Consider the following 18,648-nt stretch of genomic DNA (forward strand, 5'->3'; position numbering starts at 1 on the left):
TCAGCATGACGAACGGGGGAGTGGAGAAATCTATTCAGCCCCTTGTGTGTGTGTGTGTGTGAGACTATACCAGGTGAAGGTTACTGCTGTAATCCCATTTCCTTTATCCCCTCTCAGTCTTCATTTTCAATACTTTTCCCGTTGCTTTGTGTAACCGCTCTCTGCCCTCAATTGCCACAAGGTGACACGTTCCCACGTCCGCATTGCAAAATGAACTCGACTTCTCTGGGCGTTAATCCAGACTTTATCCCACTTGTTATCGGTTTGTCGAGGTCCGTGACAATCTTTTCACTTTCCCACCCCCTCAAAACCTGCCTTACGTTTTGAAGGCAACTTCCGCCTCTGGCCGTGGAACCAGCGCGCGCTCCAGGCATCGAATTGTAGAATACAAACGCAAGTGCGTATGAATTAGGAGTAGGCCATTCAGCCCCTCGAGCCTGCTCTGCCATTCAATAAGATCATGGTTGATCTGACTGTAACCTTCAAAATAAAAGTTTATTTACTATTGTCACAAGTAGGCTTACATTAACACTGCAATGAAGTTACTGTGAGAATCCCCCAGACGTCACACTCCGGCGCCTGTTCGGGTACACCGAGGGAGAATTTAGCATGGCCAATGCACCCTACCTAACCAGCACGTCTTTCGGACCGTGGGAGGAAGCCAGAGCACCCTGTGCCACCATGCTGCCTTCAAACGGACATTAGTGCCGACCCTCTTGATAACCTTTCACCCCTTTGTTAATCAATAATCTACCTAGCTCCGTCTTAAAAATATTCACGGACTCTGCTTCTGCTGTCTGTAGGGTGGCACGTTGACACAGTGGTTAGCACTGCTGCATCACAGCGCCAGGGACCCGGGTTCGATTCCCGGCTTGGGTCACTGACTGCGTGGAGTCTGCACGTTCTCCCCGTGTCTGCGTGGGTTTCCTCCGGGTGCTCTGGTTTCCTCCCACATTCCCAACGTGTCCCGGTTAGGTGGATTGGCCATCGGAAATTGCCCCTTAGTGTCCAAGAATGTGTAGGTTAGGGGGATTTGCGGGGGTCAATATGTGGGGTCACAGGGGATGGGGCTTGGGTAAGGTGCTCTGTTGGAGGGTCAGTGCAGAGCCGATGAGTTGAATGGCCTCCTTCTGCACTGTAGGGATTCTATGATTCTATGAACTATTTACATCCTGGTTCTGCGGAAGACAAGAGGGTGAAAAACACTCGAGCAGTGGTCTGGAAAAGCCGTCCGCAGAAAGCAGGCCAGGATCCATCCTTACCGTTGCCGTGGTGAACTCTGGCGGATTGTCGTTGACGTCAGTAATTCTGATGAGGGCTGTGGCAGTGTTGGAGAGGCCGTAAGTTGGGCTTCCCTCCATATCTGTGGCTTGAATTATTAACGTGTACTGCGGAACTTTCTGTAACGGGGCAGGGTTAGGGGAGAGAGGAGAAAAAGAGTTAGAACCATAGAAAATTACAGCTCAGAAACAGGCCTTTTGGCCCTTCTTGTCTGTGCCAAACCATTTTTTGCCGAGTCCCACTGACCTGCACTTGGACCATATCCCTCCACACCCCTCTCATCCATGAACCCGTCCAAGTTTTTCTTAAATGTTAAAAGCATTTACCACTTTATCCGGCAGCTCATTCCACACTCCCACCACTCTCTGCGTGAAGAAGCCCCCTCTAATATTCCCTTTAAACTTTTCTCCTTTCACCCTTAACCCATGCCCTCTGGTTTTTTTCTCCCCTAGCCTCAGCGGAAAAAGCCTGCTCGCATTCACTCTATCTATACCCATCAAAATCTTATACACCTCTATCAAATCCAAATAAACCTGTTGGACTTTAACCTGGTGTTGTTAAACTTCTTATTATATAACCTTACCATAACACTCCAACTTTTATACTCGATACTCCGATTTATAAAAGCCAATGTACCAAAGGCACTCTTTACGACCCTATCCACCTGTGACGTCACTTTTAGGGAATTCTGTACCTGTATTCCCAGATCCCTCTATTCAACTGCACTCTTCAGAGTCCTACCATTTACCCTGTACGTTCTACTTTGGTTTGTCCTTCCAATGTGCAATATCTCACACTTGTCTGCATTAAATTCCATTTGCCATTTTTCAGCCCATTTTTCTAGTTGGTCCAAATCCCTCTGCAAGCTTTGAAAACCTTCCTCACTGTCCACTACACCTCCAATCTTTGTATCATCAGCAAATTTGCTGATCCAATTTACCACATTATCATCCAGATCATTGATATAAATGACAAACAACAATGGACCCAACACCGATCCCTGCGGCACACCACTAGTCACAGGCCTCCACTCAGAGAAGCAATCCTCCACAACCACTCTCTGGCTTCTTCCATTGATGTGGAGATGCCGGCGTTGGACTGGGGTAAACACATTAAGAAGTTTAACAACACCAGGTTAAAGTCCAACAGGTTTATTTGGTAGCAAAAGCCACACAAGCTTTCGGAGCTGCAAGCCCCTTCTTCAGGTGAGTGGGAATTCTGTTCACAAACAGAGCATATAAAGACACAACCTCAATTTACATGAATAATGGTTGGAATGCGAATACTTACAACTAATCAAGTCTTTATTAGTTGTAAGTATTCGCATTCCAACCATTATTCATGTAAATTGAGGTTGTGTCTTTATATGCCCTGTTTGTGAACAGAATTCCCAGTCACCTGAAGAAGGGGCTTGCAGCTCCGAAAGCTTGTGTGGCTTTTGCTACCAAATAAACCTGTTGGACTTTAACCTGGTGTTGTTAAACTTCTTACTGTGTTCTTCCATTGAGCCAGTGTCTAATCCAATTTACTACCTCCCCATGTATACCTAGCGACTGAACCTTCCTAACTAACCTCCCATGAGGGACCTTGTCAAAGGCCTTGCTGAAGTCCAGGTAGACAACATCCACCGCCTTCCCTTCATCCACTTTCCTGGTATCCTCCTCGAAAAACTCTAATAGATTGGTCAAGCATGACCTACCACGCACAAAGCCATGTTGACTCTCCCTAATAAGTCCCTGTCTATCCAAATATTTGTAGATCCTATCCCTTATCACACCTTCCAATAACTTGCCCACCACCGACGTCAAACTTACTGGCCGATAATTTCCCGTTAGAGAGAGAATGGGAGGAGGGGGGGGGGCCCAGAGGGTGGAGGAGAGGCCCCCCACCCCCCCCCGCCGAGGGTGGAGGAGGTGGTGGAGGAGGCCCCCCCCCCCCGCCACCGAGGATGGAGGAGGGCAGAGGGAGTCAGGAAGGAGAGTTGAACGACAGGGCATGTTATTCCTGGTCAAACCGAGCTGTTGTTTTAATCTCGAGCAGTAAGAACCGGATTGGTGAAACGGTATTAAAATAACACGGGAATTCTGAAACAGGGGCTGAAACTGTCAACCCCTCCCACAAACACAACACACTGTGACACAGAGACACCCCCTCCCACAACCGGCAAAACTGTCCCAGTTATTCCGAGCTTCAGTTCACAGACGCACTGCACATGAACCCCGACAGAACAAAAATCCCCACCAAGGAGAGTCGAATCCGACCAGTCGAAATTTAAAACCTCTGTTTTTTTTTCCCCAAATGGAATGTTTGACAAATTCAAAAAAGGGCCAAATAAAAACTCCCTCGCTTGGACAGAGCACCTTTTAAAAACCTCTCTCCCCCACCCCCCCCCTTTCAGCGCTGTCTGAAGTTTCATCCTTTGTCCGTTCACACAGCAACATTTCGACACTCCCAGAGCGCATTGTGGGCTGGAGCGGTGTCAGTAACGGAGACTGGGAGCTTGGCTCCAAGCCGAAAGGGTTCAGTGTTCATATCCAGCAGCTGTTTCCCTTACCCAGCGAGACCTATTCAGGTGTAGGTTGCTAGGTAACAGGCAGAGCACTAACATCCTGAATTTCGAGGGCATAAGAAGCAGCCAACCTTTTTCTAGCCCGCAACCCCCCCCCCGCCACCCCCCACCATTATCAAAGGACAATACTGCCCTGTCGACAGCCTCTGGCCACATGTATATTCTGACCCTCTGGCCTGTCAGGGCGCAGAACTCCAAGCTTGATGTTCCTTCCCCGGGGATTATTGGGGTATCACTTTTCTGATAGCGGACAATTAAAAAAGGTCAGGCCATCTGGATACATCAAGGAGTAATGTAACCACAGCCTCTCACACTGCTTCACTCCACCCTAACCCTTTATGCTTTTACTGGTGGAAGAATTATAGAGTAGTCAGGAAAATGTTCCGTTTCCAGCCCAACAAGGTAGCTCGATGGCTGGCGCAGACACAGTGGGCCGAAGGGCCTCTTTCTATGCTGTCAAACTCTTCCGCCTCCACGAGTCACTGCTAGACTTGGTTTTGGCGGTTTGTCTGGGATCTTGTCTGCTTTCTTGCATCTCGGCTTTGGGAGTCAGGTGGGCCGAGTAGATCAAGTGTCAGTGGGGGAACATTTAGGTAACAGCGATCATTGCATTGGAAGGTTTCGGTTGACTATTTCGGAAAAGTCAAGCAAGAATCCAGAGTAAGGATAATTAACTGGGGCAAAGACAACTTCAGTCGGGAAGAATGGATCCGACCCAGATAAAGGTTGGCAGGCTGACTGGAGGTGGATAATGGCTGCCCTGAAAGAGGCAATAGTTCAGGTATAGTCAAGGTTTATTTCTGCCAAGGGGAAAGGTAGGGCAAGTAAATCCAGAGCTCCCTGGATGGCGAAAGAGATAGAAATTAAGTTGTGCTTCTGACCAACATCAGATGATTTGATTTATTATTGTCACATGTATCACTATACAGTGAAAAGTTTTGTTTCTTGCACGCTTTACAGGCAAAGCATACCGTTCATAGAGAAGGAGAGAGTGCAGAATGTAGTGTTACAGTCATAGCTAGGGTATAGAGAAAGATCAACTTAATGCGAGGTAGGTCCATTCAAAAGTCTGACAGCAGCAGGGAAGAAGCTGTTCTTGAGTCTGTTGGTACGTGACCTCAGACTTTTGTTATCTTTTTCCCGACGGAAGAAGGTGGAGGAGAGAATGTCCAGGGTGCGTGGGGTCCTTAATTATGCTCGCTGCTTTTCCCAAGGCAGAGGGAAGTGCAGATAGAGTCAATGGATGGGAGGCTGGTTGCGTGATGGGTTGGGCTACATTCACAACCTTTTGTAGTTCCTTGCGGTCTTGGGCAGAGCAGGAGCCATACCAAGCTGTCATACAACCAGAAAGAATGCTTCCTATGGTGCATCTGTAAAAGTTGGAGAGAGTCATAGCGGACATGCCAAATTTCCTTAGTCTTCTGAGAGATGTTGGTGGGCTTTCTTAACTATAGTGTCGGCATGGGGGGGACCAGGACAGGTTGTTGGTGATCCGGACACCTAAAATCTTGAACCTTTCCACCATTTCTACTTCATCTCAACAAAAACCGAGCGTTGCAGTTAGGAAATTTTCCCTGTGTTCTGGACACCACCACCATGTCCCCAACCCACATCTTAAATTCAACAGGTAACACTTGGCACAATCCACTAATTTATACCAGTGGCCAGTAATTAATACTGTCGAGAGGCTTGTACAAGCACAGGACATATCACCGACCTCGTTACACTAATGTCTGAAGGGCTGAACGTAAATCTGAACTGCCATACAAACACAACAAAACCCTTATTACATTACTGCGTTCTTTCTGGTTGTATCACAGCTTGGTATGGCTCCTGCTCTGCCCAAGACCGCAACAAACTACAAAAGGGTCGTGAACGAAGCCCAGTCCATCACTCAAACCAGCCTCCCATCCATTGACTCTGTCTACACTTCCCGCTGCCTCGGGAAAAGCAGCCAGCATAATTAAGGACCCCACGGACATTCTCTTTTCCACCTTCTTCCGTCAGGAAAAAGATACAAGAGTCTGAGATCACATATCAACCGACTCAAGAACAGCTTCTTCCCTGCTGCTGTCAGACCTTCGAATGGACTTATCTTGCATTAAGTTGATCTTTCTCTACACCCTAGCTATGACTGTAACACTACATTCTGCAGTCTCTCCTTCCCTTCTCTATGAACGGTATGCTTTGTCTGTATAGCGCGCAAGAAACAATACTTTTCACTGTATACTCATACACGTGATAATAATAAATCAAATCAAAGTGTGCTTCCCCATAGCATCCGGACAATTAGAACTCCCTCTCCCGTCACGGATTACATCACAGCGGGGAATTCCTGCATTGGTTTCGCTGTCTTTGTACAGGTGACGAGAAGACACAGATTCAACAGGCCTGCCCTGGTCCACTGCAGAAAGGGATAGGGTTTCCAGATCCAATTAATTGATTTGCATTGAAGCCTGCAGTATTAATATTTTAAAAGATTCATGTAAGTCAAAACCACAGACACCACCCCCTCCTCCCCACCAACCTCCCCCCTTTAAATATTTATAGCTCTCATTCCCGCCCCCAAGAGTTAAAGGGACGATCTTTTAAAACAGAGATGAGGAGGAATTTCTTCAGCCGGAGGGGGGTGGATCTGTGGAACTCTTTGCCGCAGAAGGCTGTGGAGGCCAGGTCATTGAATGTCTTTAAGACAGAGATAGATAGGTTCTTGATTAATAAGGGGATCAGGGGTTATGGGGAAATGGCAGGAGAATGGGGATGAGAAAAATATCAGCCATGATTGAAAGGCAGAGCAGACTCGATGGGCCGAGTGGCCTAATTCTGCTCCTATGAGCTAAGAGACAGAGTGGAAGAAGCTGCCATTTTCTTTACACCACTCACTCATTTTCGGAGTTCATTTCTAGGGGGATAGAATTGAAAAACAAGAGATATTAAACTTGTTTACAATCTTGGTTAGGCCAGGCTTAGGGTGTGGAGGTAACAGTTCAGGTTAATTACCCAACTAAAAGGATAGAGAGGCACTGGAGAAGGTAAATGAGAACACCAGAATTGAGAGGATGTATTTCCCAGGATAAATGGGGGTGGCACAGTGGTTAGCACTGCTGGCTCACAGCGACAGGGACCCAGGTTCAAACCCGGCCTTGGGTCACTGTCTGTGTGGGGTTTGCACGTTCTCCCCGTGTCTGCGTGGGGTTCCTCCGGATGCTCCGGTTTCTTCCCACAGTCCGAAAGACGTGCTGGTTCGGCAGATTGGCCGTGCTAAAAATTGCCCCTTAGTGTCCCAAGATTAGGAGGATTAGTGGAGTAAATAGCAGGGATAGGGCCTGGGTGGTATTGTCATCGGTGCAGACTTGATGGGCCAAATGGTCTCCTTCTGCACTGTAGGATTCTATGATTTCTAAAAGCTCAACAAACCTGAGGTGAAACAGGTGTAGGATATGATCTCAATTGTCAATATGTTGCACGCGCGGTTGGGGGGGGGGGTTTTACCATTGCCCTGAAACTGAACTGGACCCAGATATACAAATACTGTGGCTACAAGAACAGGTCAGAGGCTGGGAATCCTGCAGTGAGTAACTCTCCTCCTGACTCCCCAAAACCTGTCCACCATCTACAAGGCACAAGTCAGGAGTCTGATGGAATACTCCCCACTTGCCTGGATGGGTGCAGCTCCAACACCACTCAAGAAACTCAACACCATCCAGTCAAAACAGCCTGCTTGATTGGCACCCCATCCAGGGATCTTCAACAATCACTCCCTCCACCATCACAGAGGCAGCAGTGTGTACCATCTACAAGATGCACTGCAGGAACTCACCAATGCTCCTTAGGCAGCACCTTCCAAACCCACGACCTCTACCATCTAGAAGGGCAACAGCAGCAGATACATGGGAACACCACCACCTACAAGTTCCCCTCCAAGCCACTCTCAATCTTGATTAGAGTCATAAGAGTCAGAGGTTTACAGTATGGAAATAGGCCCTTCAGCCCATCTCGTCCATGCCACCCAGTTTTTAATCAGTAAGCTAGCTCCAATTGCCCGCGTTTGGCCCATATCCCTCTATACCCATCTTACCCATGTAACTGTCTAAATGCTTTTTAGAAGGCAAAATTGTACCCGCCTCGACTACTACCTCTGGCAGCTCGTTCCAAACACTCATCACCCTCGAGTGAAACATTTGCCCCTCTGGACCCTTTTGTATCTCTCCCCTCTCACCATAAATCTAGGCCCTCTAGTTTTAGACTCCCCTACCTTTGGGAAAAGATGTTGACTATCTACCTATCTATGCCCCTTTGATTTGGAAATATATCACCGTTCCAAAATCTTAGAACTGCCTCCCTAACACCACATGGACTGCAAGTGCGAGATCTAACTGTTTCTTGAAAACATTCAATGTTTTGACCTCAACTACCTTCTGTGGTAGCAAATTACACAGGCTGACCACTCAGTGAAGAAATTTCTCCTCATCTCAGTCTGAGGATGCAGGATGGACCGTTTAGGACAGTGACCCCTGGTTCTGGACACCCCCACCATCGGGTACATCCTTCCTGCATCTACCCTGTCACGTCATGTTAGAATTTAAAAAGTCTCTATGAAATCCCCGCTCTCATTCTTCCGAAAACAATCCTAACCGACTCAAATCTCTCCTCAAACTCTTGAATCAAGTTGAGCCGCTGACTAAAAGATTTTTGTTAAAAGGTCGGCCACAATATTGAAATCTGGGGGGACAGCTTTCGTCCATTCATTGTGTAGGCTGAGTGAAGCAGCTCACGACGTTCTCCTGACATATACGTTACCTCTCTGTCCAGACCGGCAGCTACTGTGACGATATCTCCTGTCCGATTATTGATTGTAAACATGTTAGGAGAGGGGCTGCTTGGCGTTTGAGAAAGGATCTTGTATCTCAGAATGCCATTGGATGAGTTGGGGTCATCAGCATCGACTGCTGTTACTGCCATGACAAATGTTCCTGGGGAAGAGAAAGGAAAAGCCAAGCTTCAATTGAGGGGATAGGAAGTTTTGACCGAAAGTGACTCGTGTCAAAGATCCTTAACTTGTTGTAACTTATTTTCCAAACACTCCCTGCCTCAGATGATTCAAGACAATTAAGAGCATGTTTCCCATGAGGCATAGTAATACATTTTTGAACTAAATAGGAAGGCGATGGGCCCAGTGGTATTATCGCTAGACTATTAATCCAGAAACTCAGCTAATATTCTGGGGATGCGGGTTCAAATCCAGGGGCACAGCACCAGGGACCCGGGTTCGGTTCCCGGCTTGGGTCACTGTCTGTGTGGAGTCTGCACGTTCTCCCCGTGTCTGCGTGGGTTTCCTCCGGGTGCTCCGGTTTCCTCCCACATTCTGAAAAGACGTGCTGGTTAGGGTGCATTGACGCGAACATGCGCCGGAGTGTGGCGACTAGGGAAATTTCACAGTAACTTCATTGCAGTGTTAAGGTACTTGTGACTAATAAACTTTAGAATCCCACCATGGCAGATGATGGAATTTGAATTCAAGAAAAAATACCCGGAATTAAGAATCTACAGGTGGCCATGAAACCATTGTCAGAAAAGCACATCTGGGTCACTAATGTCCCTTTAGGGAAGGAAATCTGCCGTCCTTACCCGGTCTGGCCTACATGTGACTCCAGAGCCACAGCAATGTGGTTGACTCTTAACCGCTCTCGGAAATGGCCCAGTAAGTCACTCAGGCATAGTCACTGAGGTTGGCTTGTCACCAGCCTTTCAAGGGCAAATAGGGATAGGCAACAAGTGTTGGTCTTCCCAGAGGTGCCCACGTCCCATCAATTAAGAAGTCATATGGGTACTTTATTAGCCCAGGCATAGAATACAAGAGCAGGGAGGATATGATGGAGCTGTACAAAACACTAGTTAGGCCACAGCTAGAGCACTGTGTGCAGTTCTGGTCGCCACATTATCGGAAGGATGTGATTGCACTGGAGGGGTGCAGAGGAGATTCACCAGGATGTTGCCTCGGCTGGAGCGTTTTATCAAGAGGAAAAACTGGTTAAGCTGGGGTTGTTTTCTTTAGAGCAGAGAAAGCTGAGAGAACCTGATTGAGATGTATAAAAGTATGAGGGACATAGATAGGGTGGATAGGAAGGAACCTTTCCTCTTGGTAGAGGGGTCAAACCAGGGGCCGTACATTTATGGTCAGGGTCAGGAGATTTAGAGTGCGTTTGAGGAAATGCATTTTCACCCAGAGGGTGGTGGGAATCTGGAACTCACTGCCTGAAAGGGTGGTAGAGGTGGGAACCCTCACAACATTTAAGGAGTATTTAGATGAACACTTGAAACGCCCCAGCGTACAAGGCTACAGACTGGAAAATGGGAATAGGATAGGTGCTCGATGGTCGGCATAGGCACGATGGGCCAAAGGGCCTCTCTCTGTGATGTAAAACTCTATGACCAAGTTTTTAAAGTGGACATTGTTCCAACTGCTGGGATACCACGAGACTAGTCTTTACAAGGGAAAAGTGATTTAGTTGAAAAGGGATAAACGGCATCATAAACACAATGATTTTGTAATTCTCCTATCATCAGACACTTCCTTCACGCAATCAGAGGGTCACGCCAGCAAAACAAACCACTGCAACAAATGACGGCGTCCCGAGTACCACTGGGTGCCTTCTGCAACAAAAGCTCTGAGCGAACGTTACCTGGCTTTGATCCTTCAGGGACAGAACCGTTCCAAACTTGATGCAGAAACTCGGGCCGGTTATCGTTCATATCAATGACATTGATAACTATGTCAATGGGGTTCTCCACCTGATTGCCATTCAGGTCAACGGCATGAGCTCTGAGCTGGAAGGCAATAATCACATCAGTACGGCATTTAGAAGGGCGAGGGATAACCTCATAACTAACAATCCTTTCCGAGAATGGGCCACAAATATCTGTATTCAATATTATTCAACCTCACATAATATTAATATGCTTTCACTGCGCCAGGGACCCAGGTTCAATTCCCGGCTTGGGTGACTGGCTGTGTGGAATTTGCACGTTCTCCCCATGTCTGTGTGGGTTTCCTCCGGGTGCTCCGGTTTCCTCCCACATTCCCAAAGATGTGCAGGTTAGGTGGATTGGCCGTGCTAAGTTGACCCTAGTGACAGGGGGACTAGCAGAGTAAATGTTCGGTGTTACGGGAATAGGCCTGGGTGGGATTGTTGTCGGTGCAGACTCGATGGGCTGAATGGCCTCCTTCTGCACTATGATGACTCTATGATAACTTACAACTTACTGCTGTCAAGGCGCCATAGCAGGATGTAATTCAGCCCATCGAACCCTGCACTCTTTGAAAGAGCTGTCTAATTATCCTCTCCCCTCCTTGCTCTTTCCCCAGTGTCCTGCAACTTTCTTCCTTTAAGTATTTTCCGTGGTGTTCCAGATCACGACAACTCGCTGCACCAAACTCCTCATTCTTCCTCCCAATTTCTTTTGGACCAGTCCCTCCGATTACCGACTCTCCAGCCAGCAGGAACCGTTTCTCTCCATCTATTTCGTCAAAATCATCATCTTCAAATATCTCATTCACAATAAGAAACTCGATAGTACAGAACTCAAACGTCACTGAAAAGAGGGACATGTTGTTGAAGTTTTGCCCCTTGCACTCTTCATGACAAGTGCAAGAATGCCAAATTTCAAAGGATCACAACAATTTACATTACAGAATCGAAGTTGACTTACCAACCGATCATCATCTGTGCAGCACAGTGGTTAGCACTGCTGCCTCACAGCGCCAGGGACCCGGGTTCAATTCCCAGCTTGGGTCACTGTTCGTGCGGAGTCTGTACGTTCTCCCCGTGGGTTTCCTCCGGGTGCTCCGGTTTCCTCCCACAGTCTGAAAGACGTGCTGGTTAGGTGCATTGGTCGTGCTAAATTATCCTTCAGTGTACCCGAACAGGCGCTGGAATGTGGCGACTAGGGGACTTTCACAGTAACTTCATTGCAGTGTTAAAGTAAGCCTACTTGTAATGATAATAAATAGATAAGATGGTACACATGGCTGTCACTAAGTGGTGGAGGGAATGATTGAATGAAGGTGCAATTTAAAGTAAAAATAATAAAATAAAGTTTATTCATTAGTCACAAGTAAGGCTTACATTAACATTGCAATGAAGTTACTGCGAAATTCCCCTAGTCGCCACACTCCGGCGCCTGTTCGGGCACACTGAGGGAGAATTTAGCACAGTCAATGCACTTAACCAGCACGTGTTTCAGAATATGGGAGGAAACTGGAGCACCCGGAGGAAACCCACGCAGACATGGGGAGAATGTGCAGACTCCACACAGACAGTGATCCAAGCCGGGAATCGAACCCGGGTCCCTGGCGCTGTGAGGCAGCAGTGCTAACCACTTTGCCACCATGCCACCCTTTGTCGTAACAGTTTTGAAATTTGGTACTCTTGTGCGTGTCCTGATAAACACACGATGACACAGCTTTGGCAACACACTCTCTTTCCTGGAACGTTCAGAAACTTACATGGTAGGAAGCTATCTGTTCCCGATCCAAAGGCTGAGTCACGGAGAGCTCGCCGGAGATTGGGCTAATGCTGAAGATCCCAGTCGGTGGCTGGTCAGCTCCTGGCCCGGTCACACTGTAGCGTAACGAACGGTTTTTGTCACGATCAGATCGAATCTGGAGACACACAGAGGAGAGAGAAACTTAGGGGATAATCATTACTGAGAGGGGGGGAGCTTGCATTTATAAAGAGTGTCTTTCATGCCCATGGGATATCCCAAAACCAGCGAGGTACTTCCGAAGTGTAGTCACTCTTGTAATATAGGAAGCACAGCAGCCAATATTCACACAGCAAGATCCCACAAACAATCACACAGAAACAGCCAGATTCGTTTGACGAATAAACACTGGCCAGGAGAACAGCATTTATCCCTTGGTTCTTCTTCAGAGTTGTGCCGTGGGATCTTTTATGTTTACACTGGAGGCCCCACTTTAATTTCTCATCTGAAAAAAAAAACTGTGCCTCTGGCAGTGCGGCACTCCCCCAGTGCTGCACTGGGACCGTCAGCCTGGAATCTGGGCTCAAGTCTCTGGAGATGTCTTGGAACTCTCAATCTTCCAGCACAGGAGTTGAGAGTGCTACCCACCAAAACATAAGACAATAAGATCTAGGGGCAGAATTAGGCCATTCGGCCCATCGCGATGGCTCTGCCATTCAATCATGGCTGATAAGTTTCTCAACCCCATTCTCCTGCTTTTTTCCCCCGTAACCCTTGATCCCATTACCAATCAAGAATAGTTGACCCAATTTAAAAAAAAGCAACATTACTGACGCATCTGGGCCATTGACTAGCTCGAGTACATTTGAGCAGAAAGACTAATAAATCCCCTCAGCTTGAAGGGACTGCGTGGCTATCACCTGGTGGCTAGAAGGAGGTTTTTATTCGATGATTAATCTGCAAGCAATAAGAGTTCGAAGGTCATGTAGAATTCCATGCAAAACCAACCTGCTGTCCACCTCAGCACCAATAAGTGCTCTCGCAAACCTCGTATCGAATGAATAGAATGGAACCTTACCCTCACCAGTTCCTGCGGGAACGGACCACGAGAGTTTTCGGGAACATTGATCGGAGGGATGACCCAGTCCCTCTTCTGGCGTTTCAACTGCCCCTGGTACTCTAGCGGGAACCGTGGAAACACAATGTCCGGAATATTCCGAGGTGGGATGACGCCAGTCGACTTCCAGGTCTGAAAATACACATTAAATAAAGAGGGGGGGAAAAAAATCAATGAGTGGAATTTAATTGGACTGAATATATCTGCTTCACCCCCTTCCCCCAGAGAGCAGTGGACGCTGGGTCACGGAATATATTCCAGGCTGAATTAAAGACGGAGTTTAGAAAGACAAGGAGAGTCAAGGATTGTGTATGAACATCTGAAATTGGAACAGAGGCCAGGCCATTCAGCCCCTTGAGCCTGTTCCGCCATTCCCTAAAATTGGAGAACCATAGAAACCCCACAGTGCAGGAGGAGGCCATTCAGCCCATCGATGCTGCACTGACTCTCCAAAAGAGCATCCCATCAAGGCTCGCTCCTCTGCCCTATCCACTTAACCCCACACATTTCCCATGGCTAATCCATCAAATCTGCATATTTTTGGACATTAAGGGGAAATTTAGTATCCACCTAACCTGCACATCTTAGGACTGTGGGAGGAAACTGTAGCACCCGGAGGAAACCCAAGCAGACATGGGGAGAATGTGCAAACTCCACACAGACAGTGACCCAGGGCCAGGAATTGAACCCGAGTCCGTGGCGCTGTGAAGCAGCAGTGCTAACCACTGTGCCACCGTGCCACCCGTGGATGGGTTTCCAGAGCAACATGTTGATCAGCTGACTAGAGGACAGCCTATTCCAGATCTAGTACGATGTAATGAGGAAGGGCTAATTAATAACGTTGTTGTAAAAGAATCTTTAAGGATGAACGACCACAATAGAAAGAACAAGGTACAGCACAGGAACAGGCCCTTCGGCCCTCCAAGCCCGTGCTAATCATGATGCCCTAACTAAACTAAAAAAAAAACCTTCTCCCCTGTATCCCTCTATTTCCTCCCTATTCATGCACCCATCCAGATGCCTCTTAAATGTTGCTAATGTACCTGCTTCCGCCACCTCCTCTGGCAGCGCGTTCCAGGCACCCACCACTCTCTGCGTAAAGGAATACCCCTGCACATCTCCCTTAAAAACTGTCCCCCTCTCACCTTGAACCTGTGCCCCTTGTAATTGACACTTCCACCCTGGGGAAAAGCCTCTGACTATCCACCCTGTCTCTGCCTCTCATCATTCTGAAAACCTCTATCAGATTATCCCTCAGCCTCCGTCTTTCCAGTGAAAACAATCCTGGTTTATTCAACCTCTCCTCATAGTCAACGCCCTCGAGACCAGGCAACATCCTGGTGAACCTTCTTTGCACTCTCTCCAAAGCTTCCACATCCTTCTGATAGTGCGGTGACCAGAACTGCACACAATGCTCCAAATGTATATATGATAGAATTTTACATGATGTTTAAAAGAGAGGAGGTTCAATCTGAAGCCAGGATGTTAAAGTTGAATAAAGGAAATTACGAAGATACGAGGGACAAGTTGACTGAGGTTGATTGGGAAAATACATTAAAAGGAATGATTGAAGAGTATTCATCATCTACGCACAAAGAACTATTACACATGGCACAGCATCTATACATTCCTATAAAGACAAAATACCAGTCAACCATGGCTGGCAAAGGGAGTGAAAGATTGTACAAGATTTTAAAAAAAGATTTATAACATTGCCGGAAATATTAAGCCTGAAAATAAGGGAGGTTTTTAAGAATACAGCAAAGGAAAGCCAAGACACTGATAAAGAGAGAACAGGACATGAATGCAATCTAGCAAATAACAAAAACAAACTATAAAAGCTTTTACAGGTATATAGAAAGGAAGCATTTGGTGAAGACAAAGGGGCATAGATAAGGTACAAAGAACAGTACAGCACAAGAACAGCCCTTCGGCCCTCCAAGTCTGCACCGATCACGTTTACCTAGCTAGACCAACCACTTGCACCCCTCTATTTCCCATTTGTTCATATGCCTATAAAGATAAGTCTTAAATGTGGCTAATGTATCTGCCTCAACCACCTCACTTGGCAGGGCATTCCAGGCCCCCATCACGGTGTAAAAAATCTTCCTCCGCACATCTCCACTGAACCTTTCCCCCCTTATCTTGGACTTGTGCCCCTTGTAATCGGCATTTCGGACCTGGGAAAAAGCTTCCAACTGTTCACCCTATCCATACCCCTCATAATTTTATAAACTTCTATCAGGTCGCCCTCCCAGCCTCCGTCTTTCCAGGGAGAACAATCCCAGTTTATTCAATCTCTCCTCAGAGCTAATACCCTCCATACCAGGCAACATCCTGGCAAACCTTTTCTGTACCCTCTCCAAAGCCGCCACGTCCTTCTGGTAGTGTGGTGACCACTGTGTGGTAGATAGTCAGCATCTTTTCCCCAAAGGTAGGGAAGTCTAAAACTAGAGGGCAAAGGTTTAAGGCGAGAGGGGAAAGATACAAAAGGGCCCAGAGGGGCAATTTTTTCACACAGAGGGTGGTGAGTGTCTGGAACAAGCTGCCAGAGGTAGTAGTAGAGGCAGGTACAATTTTGTCTTTTAAAAAGCATTTAGACAGTTACATGGGTATAGAGGGATATGGGCCAAATGCAGGCACAATTGGGATTAGCTTGGTGGTTAAAAACAAAGGGGCGGCACAGACAAATTGGGCTAAAGGGCCTGTTTCTATGCTATAAACCTCTATGACTCTATAAAGGGTATAAGTTCAGCCATTCCTGAGACGCTCACATTCTAGAAACAAAAGAAACTGCTTTTAGAAGATCGCAGTTTCGGTCTCAATCATTCCCTCGTGACACGAGCCAGCAATCTTCATTCAGCCTTAACGAAATTCTTTCAGAATCCCTCTCAATTGAGGCAGAATTGATTAAAAGAACAAGGGAAACATTTGGTTGGAAATAGGATTTAAGTTGATAGAGACAAGTCCAGACCGAGTTCACCACACTAATCTGAATACAGATCAGATAATCCGTTGTACTGTAATTGCATAAGATCCTCGGGGAAGCAGGCTCCAGATTTCTGTCACGCATCCACGCGAACATACGAAAAAGGAGAAGTGTGCCATTTGGCCCCTCAAGCCTGCTGCTTCATTCAATAAAATCATGGACAATTCAATGCCTTCATCAATCCCACACTATTCCCATAACTTTTTAAACATTGTTAATCAGAAATTGTTTGTGTTTTGAATTCCGCATTCCCTTTGACCCTCCGATAACCTTTAATTCCCTTGTCTAAAAGTTTATCTACTCCTGCCATAAAAATATTCAGTGTCCCCCCCCATCTCCACTGCCTTCTGAGGCAGAGTCTTCCAAAGTCCCATAATGCCTGTAGGCGATTTTTTGAATTCTATGCCTGAAAGATTGGCTTTTTAATTTTTGGATAATATCTCGCGGTTCTAGACTCACCAACAAGTAACTTCTCTCGGTCTATCCGATCATTCTCCCCATGTCTGTGTGGGTTTCCTCCGGGTACTCCGGTTTCCTCCCCTACACTCAAGATGTGCAGGTTAGGTTGATTGGCCATGCTAAACTGACCCTAGTGTCAGGGGAATTAGCAGGGTGAATATGTGGAGTTACGGGAACAGTGCCTGGGTAGAATGGTGGTCGGTGCAGACTTGATGGGCCAAATGGCCTCCTTCTGCACTGTAGGGATTCTATGATTCTAAACACCTTGAAATCTCTGATTAAATCACCCCCCATAAACTTCTAAACTCCAGGGTACACACTTACGTGACTTCTCCTGGTAATATAACCCGTAAGAGTACAGATGTCATCTGTCGCAAGTCTCCCCACTGCACTCCCTTCCATGCCTATGAATTCCTCCTACTTTTTGGTGTCCAGGACTGCTCAAAGTAACTCCAGATGTGGTCTACACTAATAGCTGAAGTACGACTTCCACACCCTCGATCTCTCAGTTAAAAAGCCCCATTTTATTAATATTTTCAATTCTACTTTTGCAGATGTCAATGACAATTTAATAACCTATGTACAGAAACTAAACTGGACTGGCCGTATGAATACTGTAGCCACCAGAGCAGGTCAGAGACTAGGAATTCTGTGGTGTGATTTTCCTCCTGATTCTGCAAAGCTTGTTCACCATCTACAAGAGACAAGTCAGGAGTGTGATGGAATACTCTCCACCTGCCTGGATGGGTGCAGCTCCAACATCATTCAAGAAGCTTGACACCATCCAGGACAAAGCAGCCCACAATCCACAAACATTCACCCCCCCCACTACCGACGCACAGTGGAACCAGTGTGTACCATCTACAAGATGCACTGCAGGAAGTCACCAAGGCTCCTTCAACAGCATCTTCCAAATCCATGACCTCTACCATCTAGAAGGTCATGGGTAGCAGAGACGGGGGAAACACCACCACCTGGAGGTTGGATTTGATTTGTCACATTTATTAGTATACAGTGAAAAGTATTGTTTCTTGCGCGTTATACAGACAAAGCACACTGTTCATAGAGAAGGAAAGGAGAGAGTGCAGAATGTAGTGTTACAGTCATAGCTAGGGTGTAGAGAAAGATCAGCTTAGTGCAAGGTAGGTCCATTCAAAAGTCTGACAGCAGCAGGGAAGAAGCGGTTCTCGAGTCGGTTGGTACGTGACCTCAGACTTTTGTATCTTTTCCCGATGGAAGAAGGTGGAAGAGAGAATGTCCGGGGTGCGTGGGGTCCTTAATTATGCTGGCTGCTTTTCCGAGGCAGCGGGAGGTGTAGACAGAGTCAACGAATGGGAGGCTGGTTTGAGTGATGGACTGGGCTTCGTTCACAGCCCTTTGTAGTTTCTTGCAGTCTTGGGCAGAGCAGGAGCCACACCAAGCTGTGATACAACCAGAAAGAATGCTTTCTATGATGCATCTGTAAAAGTTGGAGAGAGTCGTAGCGGACATGCCAAATTTCCTTAAGTCTCTTGAGAAAGTAGAGGCGTTGGTGGGCTTTCTTAACTATAGTGTCGGCATGGGGGGACCAGGACAGGTTGTTGGTGATCTAGACACCTAAAAACTTGAAGCTCTTGGCCAGTTCTACTTCGTCCCCATTCACGTAGACAAGGGCATGTTCTCCAAGCCACTCACCATCCTGACTTGGAAATATATCTGCCATTCCTTCACAGTCCATGGATCAAAATCCTGGAACTCCCTAACAACATT

General features: G+C 47.0%; 1 protein-coding gene across 1 annotated transcript in view; it reads right to left on the minus strand.

Moving 5' to 3' along the window:
• Positions 1-18,648, minus strand: part of LOC144495535 (cadherin-2-like) — a 225,137-nt gene that overhangs the window by 52,296 nt on the left and 154,193 nt on the right. The window contains exons 3-7 of the mRNA XM_078215605.1: positions 13,413-13,583; positions 12,357-12,512; positions 10,534-10,678; positions 8,651-8,823; positions 1,263-1,400 (exon numbers count right to left, since the gene is read on the minus strand). Of these exons, the coding sequence (XP_078071731.1) occupies positions 1,263-1,400; positions 8,651-8,823; positions 10,534-10,678; positions 12,357-12,512; positions 13,413-13,583 (783 nt within the window). The remainder of the gene's footprint in view (positions 1-1,262; positions 1,401-8,650; positions 8,824-10,533; positions 10,679-12,356; positions 12,513-13,412; positions 13,584-18,648) is intronic.

Source organism: Mustelus asterias, chromosome 7 (genome assembly GCF_964213995.1).
Source record: "Mustelus asterias chromosome 7, sMusAst1.hap1.1, whole genome shotgun sequence".
NCBI lineage: Eukaryota > Metazoa > Chordata > Chondrichthyes > Carcharhiniformes > Triakidae > Mustelus > Mustelus asterias.